General features: G+C 50.4%; 1 protein-coding gene across 8 annotated transcripts; it reads left to right on the forward strand.

Annotated features, from left to right (window-relative positions):
• The first annotated feature begins 1,782 nt into the window (after positions 1–1,782).
• LOC135979547 (class I histocompatibility antigen, F10 alpha chain-like) lies at positions 1,783–22,835 on the forward strand. 8 transcript variants are annotated; one of them, XM_065579875.1, is made up of 7 exons: positions 1,784–2,191; positions 2,456–2,731; positions 4,358–4,633; positions 11,245–11,346; positions 11,741–11,773; positions 22,244–22,285; positions 22,463–22,835. In XM_065579875.1, the coding sequence occupies exons 2-7, from the start codon at positions 2,572–2,574 to the stop codon at positions 22,519–22,521; spliced, it is 672 nt and encodes a 223-aa protein (XP_065435947.1). In that variant the 5' UTR covers positions 1,784–2,191; positions 2,456–2,571; the 3' UTR covers positions 22,522–22,835. The 8 variants fall into 8 exon arrangements, with proteins under 8 accessions (XP_065435948.1, XP_065435947.1, XP_065435951.1 ...); XM_065579878.1 differs by having other exon boundaries at positions 1,786–2,191; positions 22,791–22,835; XM_065579876.1 differs by lacking the exon at positions 11,741–11,773 and having other exon boundaries at positions 1,783–2,191.
• The last annotated feature ends 862 nt before the right edge of the window (positions 22,836–23,697 follow it).

Raw genomic sequence — 23,697 nt, forward strand, 5'->3', positions numbered from 1 at the left:
TGGAAAAGCCGAGGGGCCCCAGAAAAACTTCCCAAGAGAGTTCTTCTGGATTGGCAAAAGGCAGATTTTCACTTGGGTGGTGGCAGCATTACCAGGCTGGAGTGGCCAGTATTAATTTTTCGAGTCCTTGCAGGCTCCCACCTTCTGCACTCGAAATGCCAGAGTGGGGAATCAGCCTTGACAACATCCCCCTGGGAGACTTAAACCTGGTCATGTCAGAGCTCACGGGGCCTCCCTTTGAGCCTCTAGCATTGTGCTCTCTGTTGGACCTTTCCTAGAAGGTCGCCTTTCTGGTAGCAATTACCTCAGTCAGGAGGGTCTCGGAGATTAGAGCTCTTATGTCAAAACCTCCATATACAGTGTTCTTTAACGACAAGGCAGTGGCGTAGCCAGGTTAAGAGCACGGGGAGCGAAGCTAAAAAAAGGCACCGGGAGCAAAAAGTGTCGGGAGAAAAAAAGGCGCTGGGAGCAAAAAAAAATGCTCCACTCCGGCAGCAGCGCAGGAGCAAAAGGCGTCGGAGCACAAAAAAAGGCACAGCTTCTGCTCAGTGGGGGAGCGGCCGCTCCCCCTGCTCCCCCCCCCCCCCCCCCGGCTACGCTACTGCGACAAGGTACAACGTTGCCGCCACCCCGTGTTCCTCCCAAAGGTAATCTTGGAGTTTCATAGTAATCAGGGTATTTTCCTGCCCATTCCCTTCCTCAAGCCGCACAAGAATAGGGAGGAATGACATCTCCACCCTCTGGATGTTAGGCAGGTGTCCTAAGCTGATCCATAAATCCACACCGCTCTGATAGGATGAAAACCCTACCCCTTTTGGCTCAGAGAATTTCATTGTGGGTTACATTGTGCATTCACATGTGCTACGAGCAGGCAGGTGTCCCACCACCTGCCTTCCTTGCGGCCCATTCTGTGAGAGCACAAGCTTCCTCAGTGGCGTTCATGGCCCAGGCCTGATCCAGGACATTTGCAGAGCAGCGACCTGGGCGTCAATACGTACTTTTTCTTCCAACTACACCATTACCCACCAAGTGAGAGATGACACTGGGTTTGGTTGGGCAGTATTGTAATCCATGTGTCCATGAACTCCGAGCCCACCTCTTACGGTATTGCTTGGGAGTCCCCGAACGTGGAAGGGACATGTGCAAACAGTTGAAGAAGAAAAAATGGTTACTAACCTTTCTGTAGCTGTTGTTACTTTTAATGTTTTCCACAAGTGATTAGTGATTTTTGGGTGTCTGATGTTCAGAGGCCGGGTGCTCCCACTTTCTGATCTGGCCCCTTTAAAGGGTCTCAGTTAGGCACCCAAAATCACTAGTCATTGCTGAAACTCTTGGCATTTACCTCGATGTATCTAATGCAGGGTGAGGGAGGTGTGAAAATATTTGGGACCCTGTGTGAGTTATTTTTGTGCCCCAACATTCTACCCAGTTTGCCAAGCTAGGGGTCTGATCCTTTCCCCATGTTTCAGTCTTCCTCGTGATCCCCACACTGTTCTCTATTCACCACAGCCTCTCTGCCGCTCCCCTAAATTCTCCTTCCTGTCCCCATCCCCCTTCCCTCCCCCCCAGTCTCCCTCCCTGCCTCCTATCAGCCCAGGGGTGGCTCCATTAACTGAGTCTGCTCTTGGTTGTGTGCGAGATGGGGGCCGTTGTGAAGATTAGCCTGGCTGTAGGAAAATGGTGGCTAGCTGAACTAAGGGCCGTCAGTGGCCTGATCCTCACAGGGAATCACCTTGAGACAGTGGCCATGTGAAAAAGAGGCCAAACATATAAAGTTGGTTCTTTGCCATTCCTAGACTGAGTTGGGGGCACGGAGAAGATGGGGCAGGGAAACAGAGTGACCCTGGGCATTCTGTGAGGTCATTAAACCAGAGCAGAGGTTAGTGTGGGGGACAGACCTGTACCCCCTCCTCACAGGGGAATGGGGGTACTGTCAATGACGGAGGTGGGGGACCAAGTGATCCTGAGGACCCTGCAAAGTTAATACAACCAGAGCAGAAGAGAGTGGGGTACAGACACCCTGAACTCCCTCTCTTCTCCAGAATGACCCTGACTACGAGAACTGGGGGGATCCTCAGAGAGCAGAAGAGAGCTGGAGGGGATAGATCCCTGCAATATCCGGAGTACTCCCTTTGGGATTGTGCCACCCTGCTCCTCCTGCAGGGAACATACAAGAACAAGCAGCAGTGAGGTACTCCTTGAAGGTTGTGAGCTCTCTGCAGTGGGGGCTCTTTAGTGTACAAGACCCAACAGATGGAGAGGGTGCCCCCTGCGGGTTTGGGTTCCCTCCTGAAAGGAGCTGGGAGGGTGTAGGACCCAACAGCATAAGTGGGAACCCCATTTCTCAGGGGAGGGAGGGCCCAGTAGCAAGAAGAAGAACCACTGGGCTACCTGCAGTGGGCTCTTGGTGAGATTTTCAGAGAGAGACTGCTTCTGACCCTCAGCTGTGTTTCAGGGTTTCACATCATCCAGACGATATACGGCTGTGATCTCCGGGAAGACAACAGCATTCAGGGGTTTTACCAGGATTCATATGATGGACGAGACTTTCTTACCTTCGATAAGGAGACCATGACTTGGGTAGCAGCAGATATTGGGGCTCAGATCACCAAGAGGAGATGGGAGGCTGAAGTAAATGACAACCAGCAGTGGAAACGCTACGTGGAGGGGAATTGTATTTCCTGGCTAAGGAGTGCTCTAGAGTACGGGAAGGAGACTCTACAGAGGAAAGGTAAGGCGGGGGACAAGCCCCACCTAGGGGGACACTACTGGCTACATCTCCATTCCCCAGCCCCAGTTCGAAACTGGAGCAGGTGGGTAGGGGGATATTCAGCGAACCTTGCACCAGGGATAGGTGGGGAAACAACCCCTTCCCCATCAGTTCTGCTGGAAAAAAAGATAAGAAATTGAAAATGTTAAAAGCAGTTCACTGTAGAGAAGCTGCATCTCCAGAGCCACTTGACCAAATGAGCGCAACTTCACATCACAAATTCTACCTCTTCCTCTGATGTGACACAGCCGTTATCAAGGCAATCTGTACTTGTGCATGTTAGAGCACTCTGCTTAATTATGGAAGTGCCACTTCTATGGACACCAGCTTCATTCACCATGTAATTCTTCCCCATTCACTGTCTGTACCATCATATTTCTTGTGTTGCCCCCAGCCCCTGTTCCATCAATGATGGTAGCTTTGTCCTTGTTGCCAAACTTCTCCTACAGTCATTTATGTGCTTCCTTCCATGCCATTCCCTACATGTGGAATTGCCCTCCCCATACTAACCTGGAAGAAGGCTCCCCTTGTCCTTAAAATTTTCGCCCTCAAGACCTACCTTTGCTGCAACACTTTCATACTTTACTTTTTGATTCTTTTATCAATAAGACACCAGATAATCACACTCAAATTTATTACCAAAGCTTTTTAGTTAAAGATTAATCACAAACATAGAAGGGAAGAGGTTAAATGCTTTAACACTCCAACTCTGGAGGACAGTCTGCTTCAAAATGTTAACTCACTATTACCCGTTTATGTACCTTGTCTGTTACCATATACACACATTTCCCAGATTAGTTAGCATCATTACACACCCTGATCTTTCCCTTCCCAAACAGTTTGCACTTGCTGTTCAAGGTTACTTGAAATTTCTACCCAGTCTTTTGCAACAATTATACTAATTGCTTATTTCTCTCACAAACCTCAGCAGAACATTATCTTGTCCTTTGCCATCTTTACAAATGCCAACAAGAAAAATCCATACACAGCATTGTAATGTGTATTTCAGTGCCAGGGGGCTGGGAAACTGATTTTTCAACATTAGCATAATTCCTTTTGAAATCCATAATATTGGGGTAAATAGATTTGGTAACAACCTACAAGAAATTAGCCAATTCATATTAGCTCGTTTGAGGGGCAATTTAGCACTGTGTGTCACTTTTTGTTTAATTGGCCCTTTCCATCTCTAATTGGTCAGTTTATTCAGTCCAGTTTTTGCTCCCTGGCCAGGGCAAGATTCTCCTCTCTTTCAAATCCAGGGACTGAGAGGAGATGGGTACAAACCTAGTGTGTGATTGACACCTGTATCTGGAGTTTAGTGAAGCCTGTCAAGGTATTTGTGTCTCTGTGGTTTGGAGCAGAGGCCAGGTCAGGGACCTGGATTCAGGATTCACCGTTGCTGATACTGTGAATTCGGCACAGAAATCCTCTAACATGGTGGTTCTCTCTCATCAGAGGGATTCTGTCTCATGGACTCTCATCCTCTCCCACTGCTCGGGTCTCAGAATTTCATGCTGCAAAGCTCTAGAAAATGCTGCCTGGATTAGAGCTTGAAAACACCTCACTTGAGTTTCTTCTTTTTCCCAGTGTGTCCAACAGCTAGAGTGAGCGACAGGTCATCTCATGACGGCCTCACCACCCTCTCCTGTAAGGTCAGTGGATTCTACCCCCGGGACATCATTGTGACCTGGCTGAAAAATGGGGAGAGCAGACAGCAGGAGACCTACTCTGAAGGCATCCTACCCAATGGGGATGGGACCTACCAGACCTGGGTGACAATGGAGATTGATCCCAAGATCAAAGCCCATTATTCATGTCACGTGGAGCATGAAAGCCTGTTAGAGCCACTCTCTGTCTCCTGGGGTAAGGAGTTTGTGTGTTTGTCTGTTTTCCTAGTGGGAGAGGGGGAATCCATTAAACTCAACCCCTGAAAAATTCTCATTCGGATTTATAGGCTGAAGCTGGACTTTCTCAGGGTCTGTGAGGCCCTGTCCTCTTTGGCTCTGTCCCCCTGCAGTCAAGTTCTTGTGCTAGAGCTGGGGCTCATGTCTTGCTCTCCAGTTTGCTGCCTCTGGGGCTGTTGGATACATCTCAGCAATACAGTGTCTCTGAAGGGAGAAGATTAACAACAAGACATTAAGGCCTGAAGGGATCATTCTAATCATCTGATCTGAGCTCCTGCCTAGTCCAGGGCAGGGGGGAATCACAGTCTGGTCATCTGTGGGCAAACCAGCGCTGATCCTTCAGAAAGAGATTTCCATTCCAGATGTAGTCTCCAAGGGATGGAGAATTTATCACATCCCAGGAGAAGCTCAAATCTGCCCCTTATTTCCAGACAGAGTTGGTCTTGCTTCAGCTTCCAGCCCGTTCTCAACTTCATGCACTCGTGGTCCTGCCATGAGTGCAGGGGACGGGACTAGATAAGCTCTCGAGGTCCCTTCTAGTCCTAGGATTCAGCAGGTTCTCAGAAACACGACTCTATGGGCCCATGTGGCCAGAGGTAGAGATTTAATGTTGGGAGCAGCTTGTTTCTGTGCGCAGTGATGCTGGAAGAGAGGGTCTGGCCTTGGAATGGAGCGAGGAGGCAGATTAGAGCCCTGCATCGGGGGAGTGTCTCCTATGCCCCAGCACAAGGAAGTCGAGAGAGAATTTATTACCCATCTTTTTGCTTGGTTAATTGGGAAGTGGAAAAATGCAGCATTTGGAAGTGCAAACAATTTCTAAAAGGGCAGCCTGCACTGGAAATCTAGTCAACAGATGGTTTCACATCATAATCCTGCTACTACGTCCCCTGCCAATTTTTGTGTCATAAACCACATTTCCTTATTCTCTTAGGCCTGGTCTACACTAGGCGTTTATGTCGAAGTTAGCGCCGTTACATCGAATTAACCCTGCACCCGTCCACACTGCGATGCTATTTAGTTCGACATAGAGGTCTCTTTAATTCGACTTCTGTACTCCTCCCCGACGAGGGGAGTAGCGCCAAATTCGACATGGCCATGTCGAATTAGGCTAGGTGTGGATGGAAATCGACGCTAATAGCTCCGGGAGCTATCCCACAATGCACCACTCTGTTGACGCTCTGGACAGCAGTGCGAGCTCCTATGCTCTGACCAGCCACACAGGAAAAGCCCCGGGAAAATTTGAATTGGAATTCCTTTTCCTGTCTGGCCAGTTTGAATCTCATTTCCTGTCTGGACATCGTGGCGAGCACAGCAGCACTGGCAACGATGCAGAGCTCTCCAGCAGTGATGGCCGTGCAGTCTGGGAATAGAAAGAGAGCCCCAGCATGGACTGATCGTGAAGTCTTGGATCTCATCGCTGTGTGGGGCGATGAGTCCGTGCTTTCCGAGCTGCGATCCAAAAGACGGAATGCAAAGATCTACGAGAAGATCTCTAAAGACATGGCAGAGAGAGGATACAGCCGGGATGCAACGCAGTGCCGCGTGAAAATCAAGGAGCTGAGACAAGGCTACCAGAAGACCAAAGAGGCAAACGGACGCTCCGGATCCCATCCCCAGACATCCCGTTTCTACGAGGCACTGCATTCCATCCTCGGTGCGGCCGCCACCACTACCCCACCAGTGACCGTGGACTCTGAGGATGGGGTAGTGTCCACGGCCGGTTCCTCAGACATGTTAGGGGACGTGGAAGATGAGGAAGGAGATGAGGAGGGCGAGGCAGTCGGCAGCGCTCACAACGCTGATTTCCCCGACAGCCAGGATCTCTTCATCACCCTTACAGAGATCCCCTACGAAGCGTCCCCAGCCGTTACCCCGGACACAGAATCTGGTGAAGGATCAGCCAGTAAGTGTTGTAAACATCTAAACATTTATTTTTAACAAAACAGGAATATTAACAATTAAAAGAATGGGTTTTTCATGATTAGTGTGCCCTATGCTCTTAACGGTTTAGTCATGGGCAGTGCAAGTTTTGAAAAAAAATCTAGCAATGTCCGGTTTTCAGTGATTGTCCTGCACAAGCCGCTCTACTGTTTATTCCCTGCTACTGCAGCTACAGTAAAATGCGGTCTATATGTCCGGGGATAGAGCAGTAGTCCTCCTGGGATATCTCCACGAAGCTCTCCTGGAGGTAACTTGAAAGCCGTTCCATGAGGTTCCTGGGGAGAGCGGCCTTATTGGGTCCTCCGAAGTATGAGACGTTGCCGCGCCACGAGACTATCACGTACTCGGGAATCATTGCTCTGCATAGCAGGGCGGCATACGGCCCTGGTCTTTGGAGGCTTTCCCGGAGCATTCTCTGTCTGTCGCTCTCAGAGATCCTCATCAGGGTGATGTCGCCCATGGTGACCTGCTTTTAATTAGGTAGGGGAATGTTAGTGTTGGGACTGCTTGCCCGTTCCTTTACAGAACTGTAACCGCTGGTTTTTAGCCACGCGGTGGAGGCGGGAGAGGGGCAGCCGAAAGGGATCGTTCCCGGGGACAGCCGCGAGGGGGTGGGACAGGGGCAGAGTTCCCGCTTGCTGGATTGCTGGCTGCAGGAACTGACATAGCTTTAAATGTGAAATGAGGGCAGTGGTAATCTAAAAGTTTTAAACTGCCACAAGTGTACGGCTTACCATGTCTGCCTGCAACAGAAATTCCGTTGTGCTGCCCCGCTTCTCAAATGTGCTGTGCAAGACCCCAGGCACTGAATGCGAAGGCCGAAAATTAGACCTTGTGCTGAGTGCGCATGTGATAGGTGCTGTGCATGGTCTTGTTCACAGAGAAAGAATATGTTCTTTGTTCACAACTACATTTTTCTTTCTGAGGAATTCACTCCCTTTTTCCCATTTCCACAGCCCCATCTGCGACTGTCTCACAACCTAGCCTGGAATCACACTCCCAGAGGCTAGCGCGGATTAGGCGTAGGAAGAGGAGGACACGGGAGGACATGTTCTCTGAGCTTATGTCCTGTTCCCAAGCCCAGGCAGCACAGCAGACCCAGTGGCGGGAGAACTTGACCCGAATGCACCAAGCCAACATGGATCGGGAGGAGAGGTGGCGGCAGGAAGACCAGCAGGCGACTCAAACGCTGCTTGGACTACTGAGGGAGCAAACGGACACGCTCCGGCGCCTTGTAGATGTTCTGCAGGAACGGAGGCAGGAGGACAGAGCCCCGCTGCAGTCCATCTCTTACCGCTCTCCCCTGCCACCAAGTCCCATACCCACCTCACCCAAAGTGCAAAGAAGGAGAGGCGGCAGAGTCCCTGCTAAGTCTCACTCCACCCCTGCAGAGAGCTCTAGTAGCAGAAGGCTCTCATTTCCCAAAATTTGAAAAGTTCTTTCCTTCCCGCCTGACACAAGCCCCCGTCCAAGTTTCACCTCCCAATGCCATGTGTAGTTGATAATAAAAAATACGTTTCTGTAAACTACTGTTTCAATCATGTTCTTTTGGAGGAGGATGGGAAAGGGGGTTGGTAATTGGACAGGACAGTCACCTTTGGCAGGGTACATAGTCGGGGGCAGGCACAGCAGCAGGGCACATACACAGTGCAGTGATGCAGTGACTAGTTACCCTGGTTAGTCTGGGAGGTTGTTTTCATGTTATGTGGTGGGGGGTGGGTTGCTCTGTGACTTTGTGGCAGGGGAGGGCAGTTACAGATCTTAAGCGGCGGTCCTTAGGCAGGATCACAGAGCCACACAGCAGGGGATCTGTAACCGTCCTCCCCCTGCCACAAAGTCACATAGACCCCCCCCCATACACACAGTCCCGATCAGGAGGGGTGACAGGCTCCGTTGAAACAACCATCCCACCGCAGCGGAGCCTGTCAATCCTTGAGTTTAGAAGCTGCATTCGCGTCACTACACTACACCCGCTCCGCACCACAGTCTGCGTCCCAGTTTTAAAAAATTCCCGCGAAAACAGTATTAAAGAAAACGGTGTGCTTTAACAAAGTTGAACTATTTTTATTTCGCAACGTGTGTTGGAAGGGGGGTGAAGGGGATATGTAACTGGATAGGATAGTCAACATTACCTGGGTAAAGAAACGGGGGCAGGTTTAGCTTCTCAGTACACAAACTTTAAAGTCACAGGTTACCCTGCTCACTGAGGAACTTTGCTTTCAAAGCCTCCCGGATGCACAGCGCTTCCCGCTGGTCTCGTCTAATCGCCCGGCTGTCTGGCTGTGAGTAATCAGCAGCCAGGCTATTTTCCTCAACCTCCCACCCCGCCATAAAGGTCTCCCCCTTGCTCTCACAGAGATTGTGGAGCACACAGCAAGCTGCTATAACAATGGGGATATTGGTTTCGCTGAGATCACAGCGAGTCAGTAAGCTTCTCCATCTCCCCTTGAGACGGCCAAAAGCACACTCCACCACCATTCTGCACTTGCTCAGCCGGTAGTTGAAGAGTTCTTTTTCAGTGTCCAGGGCGCCAGTATAGGGCTTCATGAGCCAGGGCATTAGCGGGTAGGCTGGGTCCCCGAGGATGACTATAGGCATCTCCACATCCCCAACAGTTATTTTGTGGTCCGGGAAGTAAATACCTTGTTGCAGCCGTCTAAACAGACCAGAGTTCCTGAAAACACGAGCGTCATGAACCTTGCCCGGCCATCCCACGTAGATGTTGGTAAAACGTCCCCTGTGGTCCACCAGTGCTTGCAGCACCATGGAAAAGTAGCCCTTTCGGTTAATGTACTGGGTGGCCTGGTTGTCCGGTGCCAGGATAGGGATGTGAGTTCCATCTATGGCCCCACCGCAGTTTGGGAATCCCATCGCTGCGAAGCCATCTATGATCGCCTCCACGTTTCCCAGGGTCACTACATTTGGCAGCAGTACATCAACGATTGCCTTGGCTACTTGCATCACAACAACCCCCACGGTAGATTTGCCCACCCCAAACTGGTTCGCGACTGACCGGTAGCTGTCTGGCGTTGCAAGCTTCCACAGGGCTATGGCCACTCGCTTCTGTACACTCAGTGCAGCTCGCAACCGGGTGTCACTGCGCTTCAGGGCAGGGGACAGCAACTCACAAAGTTCAAGGAAAGTTCCCTTCCGCATGCGAAAGTTTCGCAGCCACTGGGATTCATCCCAGACCTGCAGCACTATGCGGTCCCACCACTCAGTGCTTGTTTCCCGTGCCCAGAATCGCCGTTCCACGGCATCAACATGACCCATTGCCACCGCGATGTCCTCAGCGCTGGGTCCCCTGCTTTCTGACAGGTCCGTGCTACTCTCAGACTTCAGGACATCACCGCGGTGCCGTAGCCTCCTCGCCTGACTTTTCTGCATCTGCCTCAGGGAAACCTGTATGATAAGCTGCGAGGCGTTGAGAGCGGCCACAACTGCAGCGATGGTCGCAGCGTGCTCCATGCTCGCAGTGCTGTGGCGTCCGCGCTGTCAATGACTGGAAAAGTGCGCGAAATGATTTCCCGCCGGCGCTTTCAGGGAGGGAGGGCAGGAGTGATGGACGGATGACGACAGTTACCCAAAAGCACCCTCGACACATTTTGTTACCCAGAAGGCATTGCCGGCTACACCCAGAATTCCAATGGGCAGAGGGGACTGCGGGAACTGTGGGATAGCTGACCACAGTGCACCGCTTCGAATGTCGACGCTTTCACCATTAGTGTGGACGCACAAAGTCGAATTACTGTCCTTAGTGTGGACACACACGTTCGAATTTGCAATATCGATTACAAAAATTCGATGCAAGTAAAATCGAACTACTCTCGTAGTGTAGACAAGGCCTTAGAAATATTTTTCTTTTTGCTGTATTATTATGTGGATCTTTCAGACAACAGGAGAAGCTGATTAATGAAACTTAAAGTGTATACAGAACTTGGGGTTTAACAGGTTCATATAAACCAAGAACAGTATTAAAATATCTCTGTCGTCCCCTCTTCACTTCCTGCCCCCTCAAAAAACATGCATAGTGTCTAACTATATTCATGGCAGGGAAATCCAGAGCTTTGAGGTCAGTTTCCAGTTTGTCACCAGAATCTCAGAATGGGACTGTGTTCCATTAGTCATGAAAGTCAGGGTGGTCAAGGGGGAGTTAGGGGCTGGGAGCCAGGACTCCTGGGTTCTGTTTCTGGAAGGGGAGTGGGGGCAGGTGGGTTAGGGGAGGAGGGTCTGGAAGTCAGGATTCCTGGGGTCTATTCCTGGCTCTTTCACTGACTCACTGTGTGATCTTCAGCAAGTCTCCCCCTTTCCCGTTTAGGGACGAGACTGACATTCGTGCTCTCCCATAGTTCGGTTTATGAAGATTGATTAATGTTATAAAAGTCTTCTATTTTAAGTGCTAAATATTTATTATGAATTGAAGTGGTAGAGGCTGGGTCTAGTGTCCAGGACTTTCTGTGGTGGGGTATAATGCCTGGTAGGTGCATGGTGGCTGCATTGGAAGGGGTGGATGGTTGCAGGATTCAGCCCTTATCTGGGGAGCTGACTGACTGATCCCTGCACTGGGACGAAAGGGGGGTTTTAGTGGGGGATTTTTCCCCATTGCTCATTCTCTCCATTCCATTTCAGAACCAAATAATAGTCTGATTCCCATTGTGGCTGGAGTTATCACTGCAGCTGTCCTGATTGGTGTTATAATCGGAGTATTCTTCTGGAAAAAGCAATGCCCAGGTAAAGTGGCTGGGCTGGGGGCATTTCCTGGACTTGCCGGGCCCTGCACACCTACCTAAGGCCAACAGCAATACAGGAGCCAGTGTCAGTACTGTGTGACTGTCCCACTGCGGGACTGAGCTAATGACCCCGATGGGAACTGCTGGAGGGCCAGACCCAGAACCTTGGTGCGGGTTACAGTTTATATGAGGCTTGGTTTTCCAGCGATCCCAGCAGCCAGTGGACTGAGATCTTTGGAAACTGTCTCGTGTCTTTCTCTCCTGCCGATCGTGAGCGCCTGGGACCTTGAGTCCATTACTGGCGCCAGGGGTCCTGTTTCTGAGCTGTGGACACAGATCGGAGTCGGTTCCTATCTCGGGAGCGGCATTCACTGAAATTTGCCTTCTCTCTGCAGGGAGGACGGGAGACGGCTACGCTGTAGCTCAGGGTAAGTGACAAGAGACCCATCGCCTCTTTTCAAGTGACCATCTCTGAACAGCCATCAGTATTTGCTTGTGGATTTTAGCCTGGAGCCACTGACAGGAGATCCTCGCTCCCACTCATAGACCTTGTCTACAGTGAGGCTTTTCGGGAAATCTCCAACTATTGCTCTAGTACCATAGAATCCTAGAACAGGAAGGGACCTCGAGAGGACATCTAGTCCAGTCCCCTGCACTCAAGGCAGGACTAGATATTATCTAGACCAGGGATCTCAAACTCAAATGGCCACGAGGGCCACATGAGGACTAGTGCATTGGCTCGAGGGCCACATCACTGACACCCCTCCCCTGTTGCCCCCAGCCCTGCCCCAACTCTGCCCCTTCTATTAGGCCCCGCCCCTTCCCTGCCTTTCCCACCCCTTCCCTGCCCCCATTCCAACCCCTTTCCTTGAATTCCCCACCCTAACTCCACCCCCTCCCTGCTCCCAGGGGGTGCAGGAGGGGTGCGGGGTGTGGCCAGGGCTCAGGGCAGGGAGTTGGGGTGCAGGATGGGTGCAGGGTGCGGCAGAGGGCTCAGGGCAGGGAGTTGGGGTGCAGGAGGGGTTTGGGGTGCGGGCTCCGGCCCAGCGCCGCTTACCTAGAGCAGCTCCGGGGCCAGGACAGGCTCCCTGCCTGCCTGCCCTGGCCCAGCGCCACTCCGGGAAGCAGCCGGAACCACATGCCTGCGGCCCCTGGGGAAGGGGCCACAGGGCTCCGTGCACTGGCCTTGCTGCTCCTCCAGATACCTCCCCCAAAGCTCCCATTGGCCACGGTTCCCGTTCCCGGCCAATGAGCGCTGCGGAGGGGCGGTGCCTGGAAGGGAGGGCAACGCACAGAGCCCTCTGCCCCCACCCCCACTCCCCGCCGCCACAGGGACGTGGTGCCGGCCGCTTCAGGGAGCGGCGCAGGGCTTGCGGCGCCACGGGGGCTATAGTTTGCCCACCCCTGGCCTGGAGGGGGTGGGGAGTGGGCCACGGGGAGCTTTGCAGGCTGCAGGAACTAGCCCCACAGGCCGCATGTTTTAAGTCCTCTGATATAGACCATCCCTGACTAACCTGCTCTTAAAACCTCCAATGAGAGAGATTCCACAACCTCTCTAGGCAATTTATTCCAGTGCTTAACCACCCTGACAAGATTTTTTTCCCTAATGTCCAACCTAAACCTCCCTTGTTGCAATTTAAGCCCATTGCTTCTTGTCCTGTCCTCAGAAGTTGATGAATACAATTTTTCCCCTCCTCCTTGTAACAACCTTTTATGTACTTGAAAACTGTTATCATGTCCCCTCTCTGTCTTCTCTTCTGTGACTAAACAAACCCAATTCTTTCGATCTTTCCTCATAGGTCATGTTTTCTAGATCTTTAATCATTCGTATTGCTCTCCCGTGGACTTTCTCCAATGTGTCCACATCCTTCCTGGGCACAATGCTCCAGTTCAGGCCTAATCAGCACAGAGTAGAGAGGAAGAATTACTCCTTGTGTCTTGCTTACAACACTCGGGCTAATCATCCCAGAAAGATGTTGCCTTTTTTTGCAACCGTGTTACACGGTTGACTCATATTTAGCTTGTGATCCACTATGACCCCAGATTCCTTTCTGTGGTACTTCTTCCTAGGCGTCATTTCCCAATTTTTATGTGTGCAATTGATGGTTTCTTCCTAAGTGGGGTAATTTACATTTGTCCATATTGAATTTCATCCTATTTACTTCAGATTGTTTCTCCAGTTTGTCCAGATCATTTTGAATTTTAATCCTGTCCTCCAAAGCATTTGCAACCCCTTCCTGCTTAGTATCGCCACAATCTTAATAAGTGTACTCTCTATGCCATTATCTAAACCCTTGATGAAGCCATTGAACAGAACCAGACCCAGAACTGATCCCTGAGGGTATGTCTACACTACGAGAGTAGTTTGATTTTACTGAAAGCGAATTTGTGGAACCGATATTACAAAGTCAAACGTGTGTATCCACACTAAGGACGGTAATTCGACTTTGTGAGTCCACACTAACGGGGCAAGCGTCGACATTGGAAGCGGTGCACTGTGGGCAGCTATCCCACAGTTCCCGCAGTCCCCGCTGCCCATTGGAATTCTGGGTCGAGCCCCCAATGCCTGCTGGGGAAAAAAATGTGTCGAGGGTGGTTTTGGGTAACTGTCGTCATTCAACCCTCACTCCCGCCCTCCCTCCCTGAAAGCGCCGGCGGGCGATCAGTTCGCGCACTTTTCTGGTGATTGACAGCGCGGACGTAACAGCACTGCAAGCATGGAGCCCGCTGCGATCATCGCTGCAGTTATGGCCATTGTCAACATCTCGCACCTTATCATCCACCTTTTTCAAAGGCAGATGCTGAGAAATCGGGCGAGGAGGCTACGGCAGCGCGGCGAGGACATTAAGTCTGAGAGGGGCACAGACCTCTGGCAAAGCACGGGACCCCGCGCCGTGGACATCATGGTGGCAATGGGTCATGTTGATGGTGTGGAACGGCGATTCTGGGCCCGGGAAACAAGCACAGACTGGTGGGACCGCATAGTGCTGCAGGTCTGGGATGAATCACAGTGGCTGCGAAACTTTCGGATGCGTAAGGGAACTTTCCTGGAACTTTGTGTCCCCTGCCCTGAAGCGCAAGGACACCCGGATGCGAGCAGCCCTGACTGTCCAGAAGTGAGTGGCCATAGCCCTCTGGAAGCTTGCAACGCCAGACAGCTACCGGTCAGTCGCGAATCACTTTAGCGTGGGCAAATCTACCGTGGGGGTTGCTGTGATGCAAGTAGCCAACACAATCGTTGAGCTACTGCTCTCAAAGGTAGTGACCCTGGGAAACGTGCAGGTGATCATAGATGGCTTTGCTGCGATGGGATTCCCAAACTGCGGTGGGGCTATAGATGGAACTCACATCCCTATCCTGGGACCGGCCCACCAGGCCAGCCAGTACATTAACAGAAAGGGCTACTTTTCAATGGTGCTGCAAGCACTGGTGGCCCATAGGGGACGTTTTACCAACATCAATGTCGGATGGCCAGGCAAGGTTCATGATGCTTGCGTTTTCAGGAACTCTGGTCTGTTTAGACGGCTGCAGGAAGGTATTTACTTCCCGGACCACAAAATAACTGTTGGGGATGTGGAGATGCCTATAGTGATCCTCGGGGACCCAGCCTACCCGCTAATGCCCTGGCTCATGAAGCCCTATACAGGCGCCCTGGACAGTGAAAAAGAACTCTTCAACTACCGGCTGAGCAAGTGCAGAATGGTGGTGGAGTGTACTTTTGGACGTCTGAAGGGGGGAGATGGAGAAGCTTACTGACTTGCTCTGATCTCAGCGAAACCAATATCCCCGTTGTTATTGCAGCTTGTTGTGTGCTCCACAATCTCTGTGAGAGCAAGGGGGAGACGTTTATGGCGGGGTGGGAGGTTGAGGCAAATCGCCTGGCTGCTGATTACGCCCAGCCAGACAGCCGGGCGATTAGAAGAGCCCAGCGGGACGCACTGTGCATCCGGGAAGCTTTGAAAGCTAGTTTCCACAGTGAGCAGGGTAACCTGTGACTATTAAGTTTGTTTAAACAGAAGCTGAACCTGCCCCCGTTTCTTTACCCAGTGAATGTTGACTATCGTCTCCAGTTACATATCTTGTTCACCCCGTCCCCTCTCTTCCAACACACCTTTAAAAATAAAATAAATGAAACTTTGTTCGTTAACACTGTTTTCTTTATTAAGGATTTCGTGGTAAAGTGTTGAAACTGGGACGCAGACTGTGGTGGGGAGTGGGTGTAGTGATGGAAAGGACGCTTCTAAACTCGAGGAATGACAGGCTCCTGCTCCTAGAGAGGTCCGCAGTGGTGGACTGGTTGTTTCAACGGAGCCTGCCACCCCTCCTTTTCGGGACTCTGTGTGTGGGGGCTATGTGACTTTGTGGCACGGGGGGGAGTTACAGATCCCCTGCTGCGTGGCTCTGTCATCCAGGCTAAGGACCGCTGTAACCGCCCTCCCCCGCCACAAACTCACATAGCCCCCCCCCACAGAACATGAAAACCACCTCCCAGACTGACCAGGGTGCCTAGTGACTGCAATGTGTGTGTGACCTTCTGCTGAACCTGCCCCCGTGTCTGTACCCTGGTAAAGGTGACTGTCCTCTCCAATTACCAACTCCCTTCCCCCCCTTCAAACACACTCTCCTCTAAAAGAACATGATGGAAACAGTAATTAACAGAAACGTATTTTTTATTAAGAACTACACAGTTAGGGGATGAAACTGGGACAGGGGCTTGGGTGAGGTGCTTTTGGAGTGAAGGAAAGGACTTATAAAATCTTTGGGAATGAGAGCCTTCTGTTACTTGAGCAGTCTGCAGGGGTGGAGTGACTGTTTTCACGGCCCCTGCCGCCCCTCCTTCTTGGGATTTTGGGTGAGGGGGGGATGGGACTTTGTGGCAGGGGAGGGCGGTTAGAGAGAGAATGCAGCGGGGCTCTGTCCTCCTGCCTCCGGTCCTGCAGAACATCTACAAGACACCGGAGCGTGTCCGTTTGCTCCCTCATTAGTCCAAGCAGCGTTTGAGTCGCCTGCTGGTCTTCCTGACGCCACCTGTCCTCCCGTTCGCTGTGTGATCGCTGGTATTGCAACATGTTCTCCCTCCACTGGGTCTGCTGTGCCGCCTCGGCTCGGGAGCAGCCCATAAGTTCTGAGAACATCTCGTCCCGTGTCCTTCTCTTTCGTCGCCTGATCTGCACCAGCCTCTGGGAGGGGGATGCCGGGGTAGCTCGGGAGACACTCGCAGCTGTGGGATGGGAAAAAGGGAGTGAATTCCTCAGAAAGATACAATTTTGCAAACAATGAATATAGTCTTTCCCTGTGAACAAGACCATGCTCAGTACCTATCACATGCGCACTCAGTACAAGGTCGAATTTTCGGCCTTCCCATTGAGTGCCTGGGGTCTTGCTGTACAGATCACACAAGCAGGGCCGGACAACGGAATTCGGCTAGCAGGCGGACATGGTAAGCCGTAGACTTTTGGCTGCTTAAAGCTTAATTTATAGCAGTGCCCTCCTTTCACGTTCCAAGCAATGCTCCTAGCGTTGGCCAGTTCCTGCTGCCGGCAATCCGGCCAGCGTGAACTTTGCCCCTGTCCCACCCCCCTCGCGGCTGTCCCTGGGAAAGATCCCTCCATGCTGCCCCGTCACGCCTCCACCGCGTGGCTGTAAACCGCCGGTTACAGTTATGTAAAGGAACAGGCAATCAGTCCCAATACTAACATTCCCCTAATTCAAAGCAGGTCACCATTAGTGATATCTCTCTGATGAGGATTTCGGAGACAGAGAAAGACCGCATGTTGCGTGAAGGCCAGCAAGCACCAGGGCCGTATGCCGCCATGCTTTGCGAGGCAATGATCCCGGAGTACTTGCTGCTAGCCTGGCACGGAAAAGTTTCCTACCATGGAGGACGCAATAAGGCCGCTCTCCCCAGGAACCTGATGCAAAGGCTTTCACAATACCTCCAGGAGACCTTCGTGGAGATGTCCCAGGAGGATTTCTGCTCTATCCCCGGACATATTGACAGAATTTTCCAGTAGCTGCACTGGCAAGGACTAGAAACTAAAGCGCCTAGGGCAAACTAATCATGAAAAACCCATTGTTAAGAGACCATTCCTATTCTGTTCAAAATAAATGTTTAAAACACTTACCTACTGATGTTTCCCCTGATTCACGGTCTGGGTTACCACCTTGGGATGGTTGGTAGGGGATCTCCGTGAGGGTGATTTCCCCTGGCTGTCGGGGAAATCAGCGTTGAAAGCGCTGTCGACTGCCTCGTCCTCCACATCTCCTTCCTCATCTTCCCCGTCCGCGAACATCTCCGAGGAAGCAGCCGTCGACAATACCCCATTGTCAGAGTCCACGGACAGTGGTGGGGTAGTGGTGGTGGCCACACCTAGAATGGAATGCAGTGCCTCGTAGAAACGGCATGTGTGGGGCTGGGATCCAGAGCGTCAGTTTGACTCTTTGGTCTTCTGGTACCCTTGTCTCAGCTCCTTAATTTTCATGCGGCACTGTGTTGCATCCCGGCTGTATCCTCTCTCCCTCATGGCTTTGGAGATCTTCTCTTAGATCTTGGCATTCCGTTTTTTCAATCGCAGCTTCGAAAGCACGGACTCATCGCCCCACACAGCGATCAGATCCAAGACTTCCCGATCAGTCCATGCTGGGGCCCTCTTTCTATTCTGCGATTGCGTGGTCACCTCTGCTGGAGAGCTCTGCATCGTTGCCAGTGCTGCTGAGCTCGCCACGATGTCCAAACAGGAAATGAGATCAAACTGGCCAGACAGGAAAAGGAATTCAGATTTTCCTGGGGCTTTTCCTGTGTGGCTGGTCAGAGCATCCGAGCTCGGACTGCTGTCCAGAGCGTCAACAGAGTGGTGCACTGTGGGATAGCTCCCAGAGCTATTAGCGTCGAATTACGTCCACACCTACCCTAATTTGACATGGCCATGTCGAATTTAGCGCTATTCCCCTCGTCGGAGAGGAGTACAGAAATCGATTTAAAGAGACCTCTATGTCGAAATAAATAGCTTCGTTGTGTGGACCGGTGCAGAGTTAATTCGAGTTAACGCTGCTAAATTCGACATAACCTCCTAGTGTAGACCAGGCCTGAGGGACCCCACTTGCTATGCCCTTCCAACGTGACTGTGAACTATTGATAACTATTCTCTGGGAACAGTTTTCCAACCAGTTCTGCACCCACTTTATAGTAGCACCATCTAGGCTATATTTCCCTAGTTTGTTAATGAGAAGGTCCTATGAGACATTATCAAAAGCCTTACTAAAATCAAGTTATACCACATCTACCATTTCCTCCCATACACAAGGCTTGTTACCCTATCAAAGAAAGCTATCAGGTTGGTTTTACACAATTTGTTCTTGACAAATCCAGGCTGACTGTTACTATCACCTTTTTATCTTCTAGGTGTTTGCAAATTGATTGCTTCATTATTTGCCCCATTATCTTTCTGGGTACTGAAGTTAAACTGACTGGTCTGTAATTCTTCGGGTTGTCCCTAATCCCCTTTTTATAGATTGGCACTATGTTTCCCCTCTTCCAGTCCACTCTGCCATCTTCCATGACTTTTCAAAGATATTGGTTCAGATATCTGCTCTGTCAGTTCCTTGAGTATTCTAGGATGCCTTTCATCAGGTCTTGGTGACTTGAAGATATCTAACTTGTCTAAATCATTTTTAACTTGTTCTTTCCCTACGTTAGCCTCAGATTCTACCTCAGTTTCACTGGTGTTCACTATGCTCGACGTCCAATCGCTATAAAACCTTATGGTGAAAACTGAAACAAAAAAGTCATTTAGCCCTTTCCCCATTTTCACATAGAATCATAGAATCTCAGGGTTGGAAGGGACCTCAGTAGGTCATCTAGTCCAACCCCCTGCTCAAAGCAGGACCAACCCCAACTAAATCATCCCAGCCAGGGCTTTGTCAAGCCTGACCTTAAAAACCTCTAAGGAAGGAGATTCCACCACCTCCCTAGGTAACCCATTCCAGTTCTTCACCACCCTCCTAGTGAAAAAGTTGTTCCTAATATCCAACCTAAACCTCCCGCACTGCAACTTGAGACTATTACTCCTTGTTCTGTCATCTGGTACCACTGAGAACAGTCTAGCTCCATCCTCTTTGGAACCCCCTTTCAGGTAGTTGAAAGCAGCTATCAAATCCCCCCTCATTCTTCTCTTCTGCAGGCTAAACAATCCCAGTTCCCTCAGCCTCTCCTTATAAGTCATGTGCTCCAGCCTCCTAATCATTTTTGTTGCCCTCCGCTGGACTCTTTTCAATTTATCCACATCCTTCTTGTAGTGTGGGGCCCAAAACTGGACACAGTACTCTAAATGTGGCCTCACCAGTGCCGAATAGAAGGGAATGATCACGTCCCTCGATCTGCGGGAAATGCCCTTACTGATACAACCCAAGATGCCATTAGCCTTCTTGGAAACAAGGGCACACTGTTGACTCATATTGCACACTGTTGACTCATATTCAGCTTTTCGTCCACTGTAACCCCTAGGTCCTTTTCTGCAGAACTGCTGCCCAGCCATTCGGTCCCTAGTCTGTAGCAGTGCATGGGATTCTTCCGTCCTAAGTGCAGGACTCTGCACTTGTCCTTGTTGAACCTCATCATATTTCTTTTGGCCCAATCCTCTAATTTGTCTAGGTCCCTCTGTATCCTATCCCTACCCTCCAGCGTATCAACCTCTCCTCCCATGTTCTTTTATTGTCTTTCTATCCTCATTGACTAATGGGCCTACCCTATCCTTGGTCTTCCTCTTGCTGCTAATGTATTTGTAGAATGTTTTGTTGTTACCCTTTATGTCTCTAGCTAGTTTGATCTCGTTTTGTACCTTGACCTTTCTGATTTTGCCCCTACATACTTGCATTATTTGTTTACAGTTATCCTTTGTAATTTGACCTAATTTCCACTTTGTGTAGGACTCTCTCTTGATTTTTAGATCATTGAAGATCTCCTGGTTTAAGCCAGTGTGGTCTCTTGCCATCCTTCATTGCTTTCCTGTGCAGTGGGATAGTTTGCACCTGTGCGCTTGATAATGTCTCTTTGAGAACTTTCCAACTCTTCTGAACTGTTTTTCCCCTTAGACTTGCTTCCCATGGGATCTTACCTAGCAACTCCCTGAGTTTGCTAACGTCTGTCTTCTTGAAATCCATTATTTTACTGTGTTGTTTTCCCTCCTACCATTCTTTAGAATCATGAATTCTGTCATTTCATGATCACTTTCACCCAAGCTGCCTTCCACTTTCAAATTCTCAACCAGTTCCTCCCTATTTGTCAAAGTTAAATCTAGAACAGCCTCTCCCCTAGTAGCTTTCTCCACCTTCTGAAAGAAAAAAATGTCTCCAATACATTCCAAGAACTTGTTGGATAATCTGCCCTGCTTTGTTATTTTCCCAGCAGAGGTCATCTTCAGTAGTGTAGAGTGGCTGTAGACACATGTTCTGTAACCTTGCTCAGGGGAAGTCTAGATGATGCAGTGGTTAAAAACACCTGAACTCCATCTCCTCAATTGCTCCACTTTTGCTATCACTGGTGGAATTGCATTGCTTGCGGGGATGGGTCCCAATTTTTCTAGTGCAGAGAAGGCGATGGTCAGGAATGTATACGGTGGTGTTGGGCAGAATTATTATCCCCCTGGAGCTGTGCTGTGTGTGGCTGAGTGTGACCCTGAAGGTGTCTGACCTGCTTTTAATGTTACACTTCTTTTGACTTACCTGAAAGTTGGTTTGGTGCTTGTGAAGTCTGGGCCTGATCCAAAGCCTGTTGAAGCCAATGGGCGTCTTTCCATTGACGTCAGATCGGCACCAAGCTGTCACCTCGAGGACCACGAGTTCAAATCCCCTCCTCAGTTGTCTCCTGCAATTAGCTTTAGGGACAAGACCAAGACTAAAACTATGGGAAATATTTACATAAATGATGGACTGTCTCAGAGGCCATCTAATGCCTGGCACCAAGAGTCAGTATAAAATGCGTAGATCTGCCGGGCCCTGCTAGGGTGTAGCCGTCCAGCTCTCTCTTTACCCTCTCAGGGGTGTCTCCAGCGGGTACCTGAGGGGGTTTGAGAAGTGCCAACACAACCTCCTCGGAGCACCCCCCTTCCTCCTACAGTTGGCCCTGAGTCGTGCTTCCCTCGCTCCTCCTCGTTACTCCAGAACAACGGAAATTCACATGCAAGAACTTTGTTAACGTGGAGTTAAGGTTGCAGGTGCTCAGCCCTGCCCTGTGCTCCCTGTGTCCTGAGAGTGTTGAATTCCCAGAAGTCAAAGGTTGGCAAACTAGGATATGCCGAGGTAGAATGATGCTTCCCATGCAACTCGAACTCTGCCCCAGTGGGTCTGGGAATAGGAACAGGAAGTAGAACAGCACCAGGCCAAACCAAACTCACCCTTGTCTGTGTGCCCAGCACCAACCCAAATCAGCATTCCTCTTCATGCCATCCACACTGTTCTGTGCAGCGCCATTGATTAAGGCGGGAATTGCTGTCGATTGGCAGGGTGTGAGGGTGAAGTCTGTGGTCTGCTTGAAGGACCCATTTGGGCACAGACCGAAGGGGGAGAGTTGAGGTGGTTTGGCCTGAGTATCCATAGCCCAGCATTTCTTAGTTTGCTAGCCTTTGACTGTTGAGTGTTCAGTGCTTCCATTCTGAAGAGACAGGAAAAGCACAAGTCAGTGCTGACCTCGTACAATGGTAACGTTTTTCGCATGTGAATAGTGGAAATCCAGGGCAGCTGCATTGTAGACTGATCTGTGCACCAACCACCTCACTGCTAGGGAAGAGTAAGGTGATGACTGTTCCCTTTGGATAAGAGTCCCCCGTATCTATTAACTACACTGAAGCCCTGCCTTGTGAGAGATGCTAATATATTCTCTCTTCTCCTCCTCCTCTGCACAGCAAGTGACCAAGGATCTAGTGGCTCTGACAGATCTGCCAAGGGTAAGTGAGGGGGGCTCTAGCCTGGGGGTTCACTGCTCTCACTGAGGCCTCTGGAGAGAGACACCTAGTCCAAGTCATTGGACCCTGAGTCTCACTGGCCCGTCCCCTCTAGCAAACCAGCCCCACGGAGCAGAACAGGGGAGTTCTGGATCTCTTATTTCCCTTTTATTCACACAGGTTTGCAGCCAAATCCCCCTTGTTTTCTCTGCGATGAATTTAGGTGTGAAAGACTCTAGTGAGAGGGGTTTCTCTGTGGCTGCTGATAGAGCATTGGGTGAGATTTGTAATGATAAATCCAGCTGCTTCAGAGAACAGTCTCCAGTGAACCTGCAGGAGGGACAGAGCCCAGCACCTGAGGCTCCAGGAACACAGATCTCTGACACTGGAGCTAAAAGCTTTGTCGGCGGGGTTAGAGATTTTGTCCACTAAACATGGAGCCACTAGGGTGACCATCCATTATGGCAGGTTCCCTTTAATAGACGTTGCCTGTGTTTAACTTCTGCAGCTTAACAGAGCCTGTTGGAGTCTGTGCCACAACCTGAGGGAACCCCAGAGAGGAAGATGGATGAGCTCTGCTCTGTCTCCCTACAAGAACCAATCAACCTCTCCCAGCTTTTCTCTGGCACTTGGAGTGTCCCAAGTGGGATTTCTGGCCTCATTTATCTGCTCACTGAACCACGTTTTACCTTTTAGATGTAATAGTTTTCTGTAATAATGTTTTATTTGCACAAAATAATTTCCAAAATGTTAATGGATAAAAACTCTTTTAGTAAGAGTTTAGTATTTGCTAGCATTTAGTGTGTGCACTCAATGCTCTACGCTGCGCAGTGCTGTTTGCACATTCTGTATGGTATGCTTGATATGTGAGCAGTAACTGCTTGTGTGTATATGGTGGGGGACCTATTTTTTTTCTGTAGAATTTCATGATTGTAACATGGTAAATGGCCTGGTCTACTCACAGCTGGTAGCACTGTTGCTATCATCAGCGGAGGAAGTCTGCTGGACAGGAATAAGTGTCTGCATTTAGTTTATAAGTGCCTCTAATGGCCTGTTCACCATTTGTAGAGCCATAGAAATGCTGGGCTAGAAGGGACCTCAAGAGGTCACTGGCAAGACCAAGTAAACCAAGACCATCCCTTGTCACACCCCAATGGCCCTCTCCCTCAAGTCCCCTGGGAAGGCAGATCAGTATTGTATGTTGCTAACACTGGTGCAGTATTCTGGGAAGGGTTAAAGGTGTGAGTGAGTAGGTTTCAGGAGGCCAAAGGAGGGAGAGAGAGACAAGGGAACGGGTTAACTTGACACTCCAGCTAGGCCTGGATAAGAGGTTGACTCCAGCCCAAGGACACTGCACACAACAGATTCTCTGCTACCTGCCAAGAAAGAGGGGGGCCGAGCTTCCAACCCTGCCC

This window comes from Chrysemys picta, unplaced genomic scaffold, assembly GCF_011386835.1.
Source record: "Chrysemys picta bellii isolate R12L10 unplaced genomic scaffold, ASM1138683v2 scaf981, whole genome shotgun sequence".
NCBI lineage: Eukaryota > Metazoa > Chordata > Testudines > Emydidae > Chrysemys > Chrysemys picta.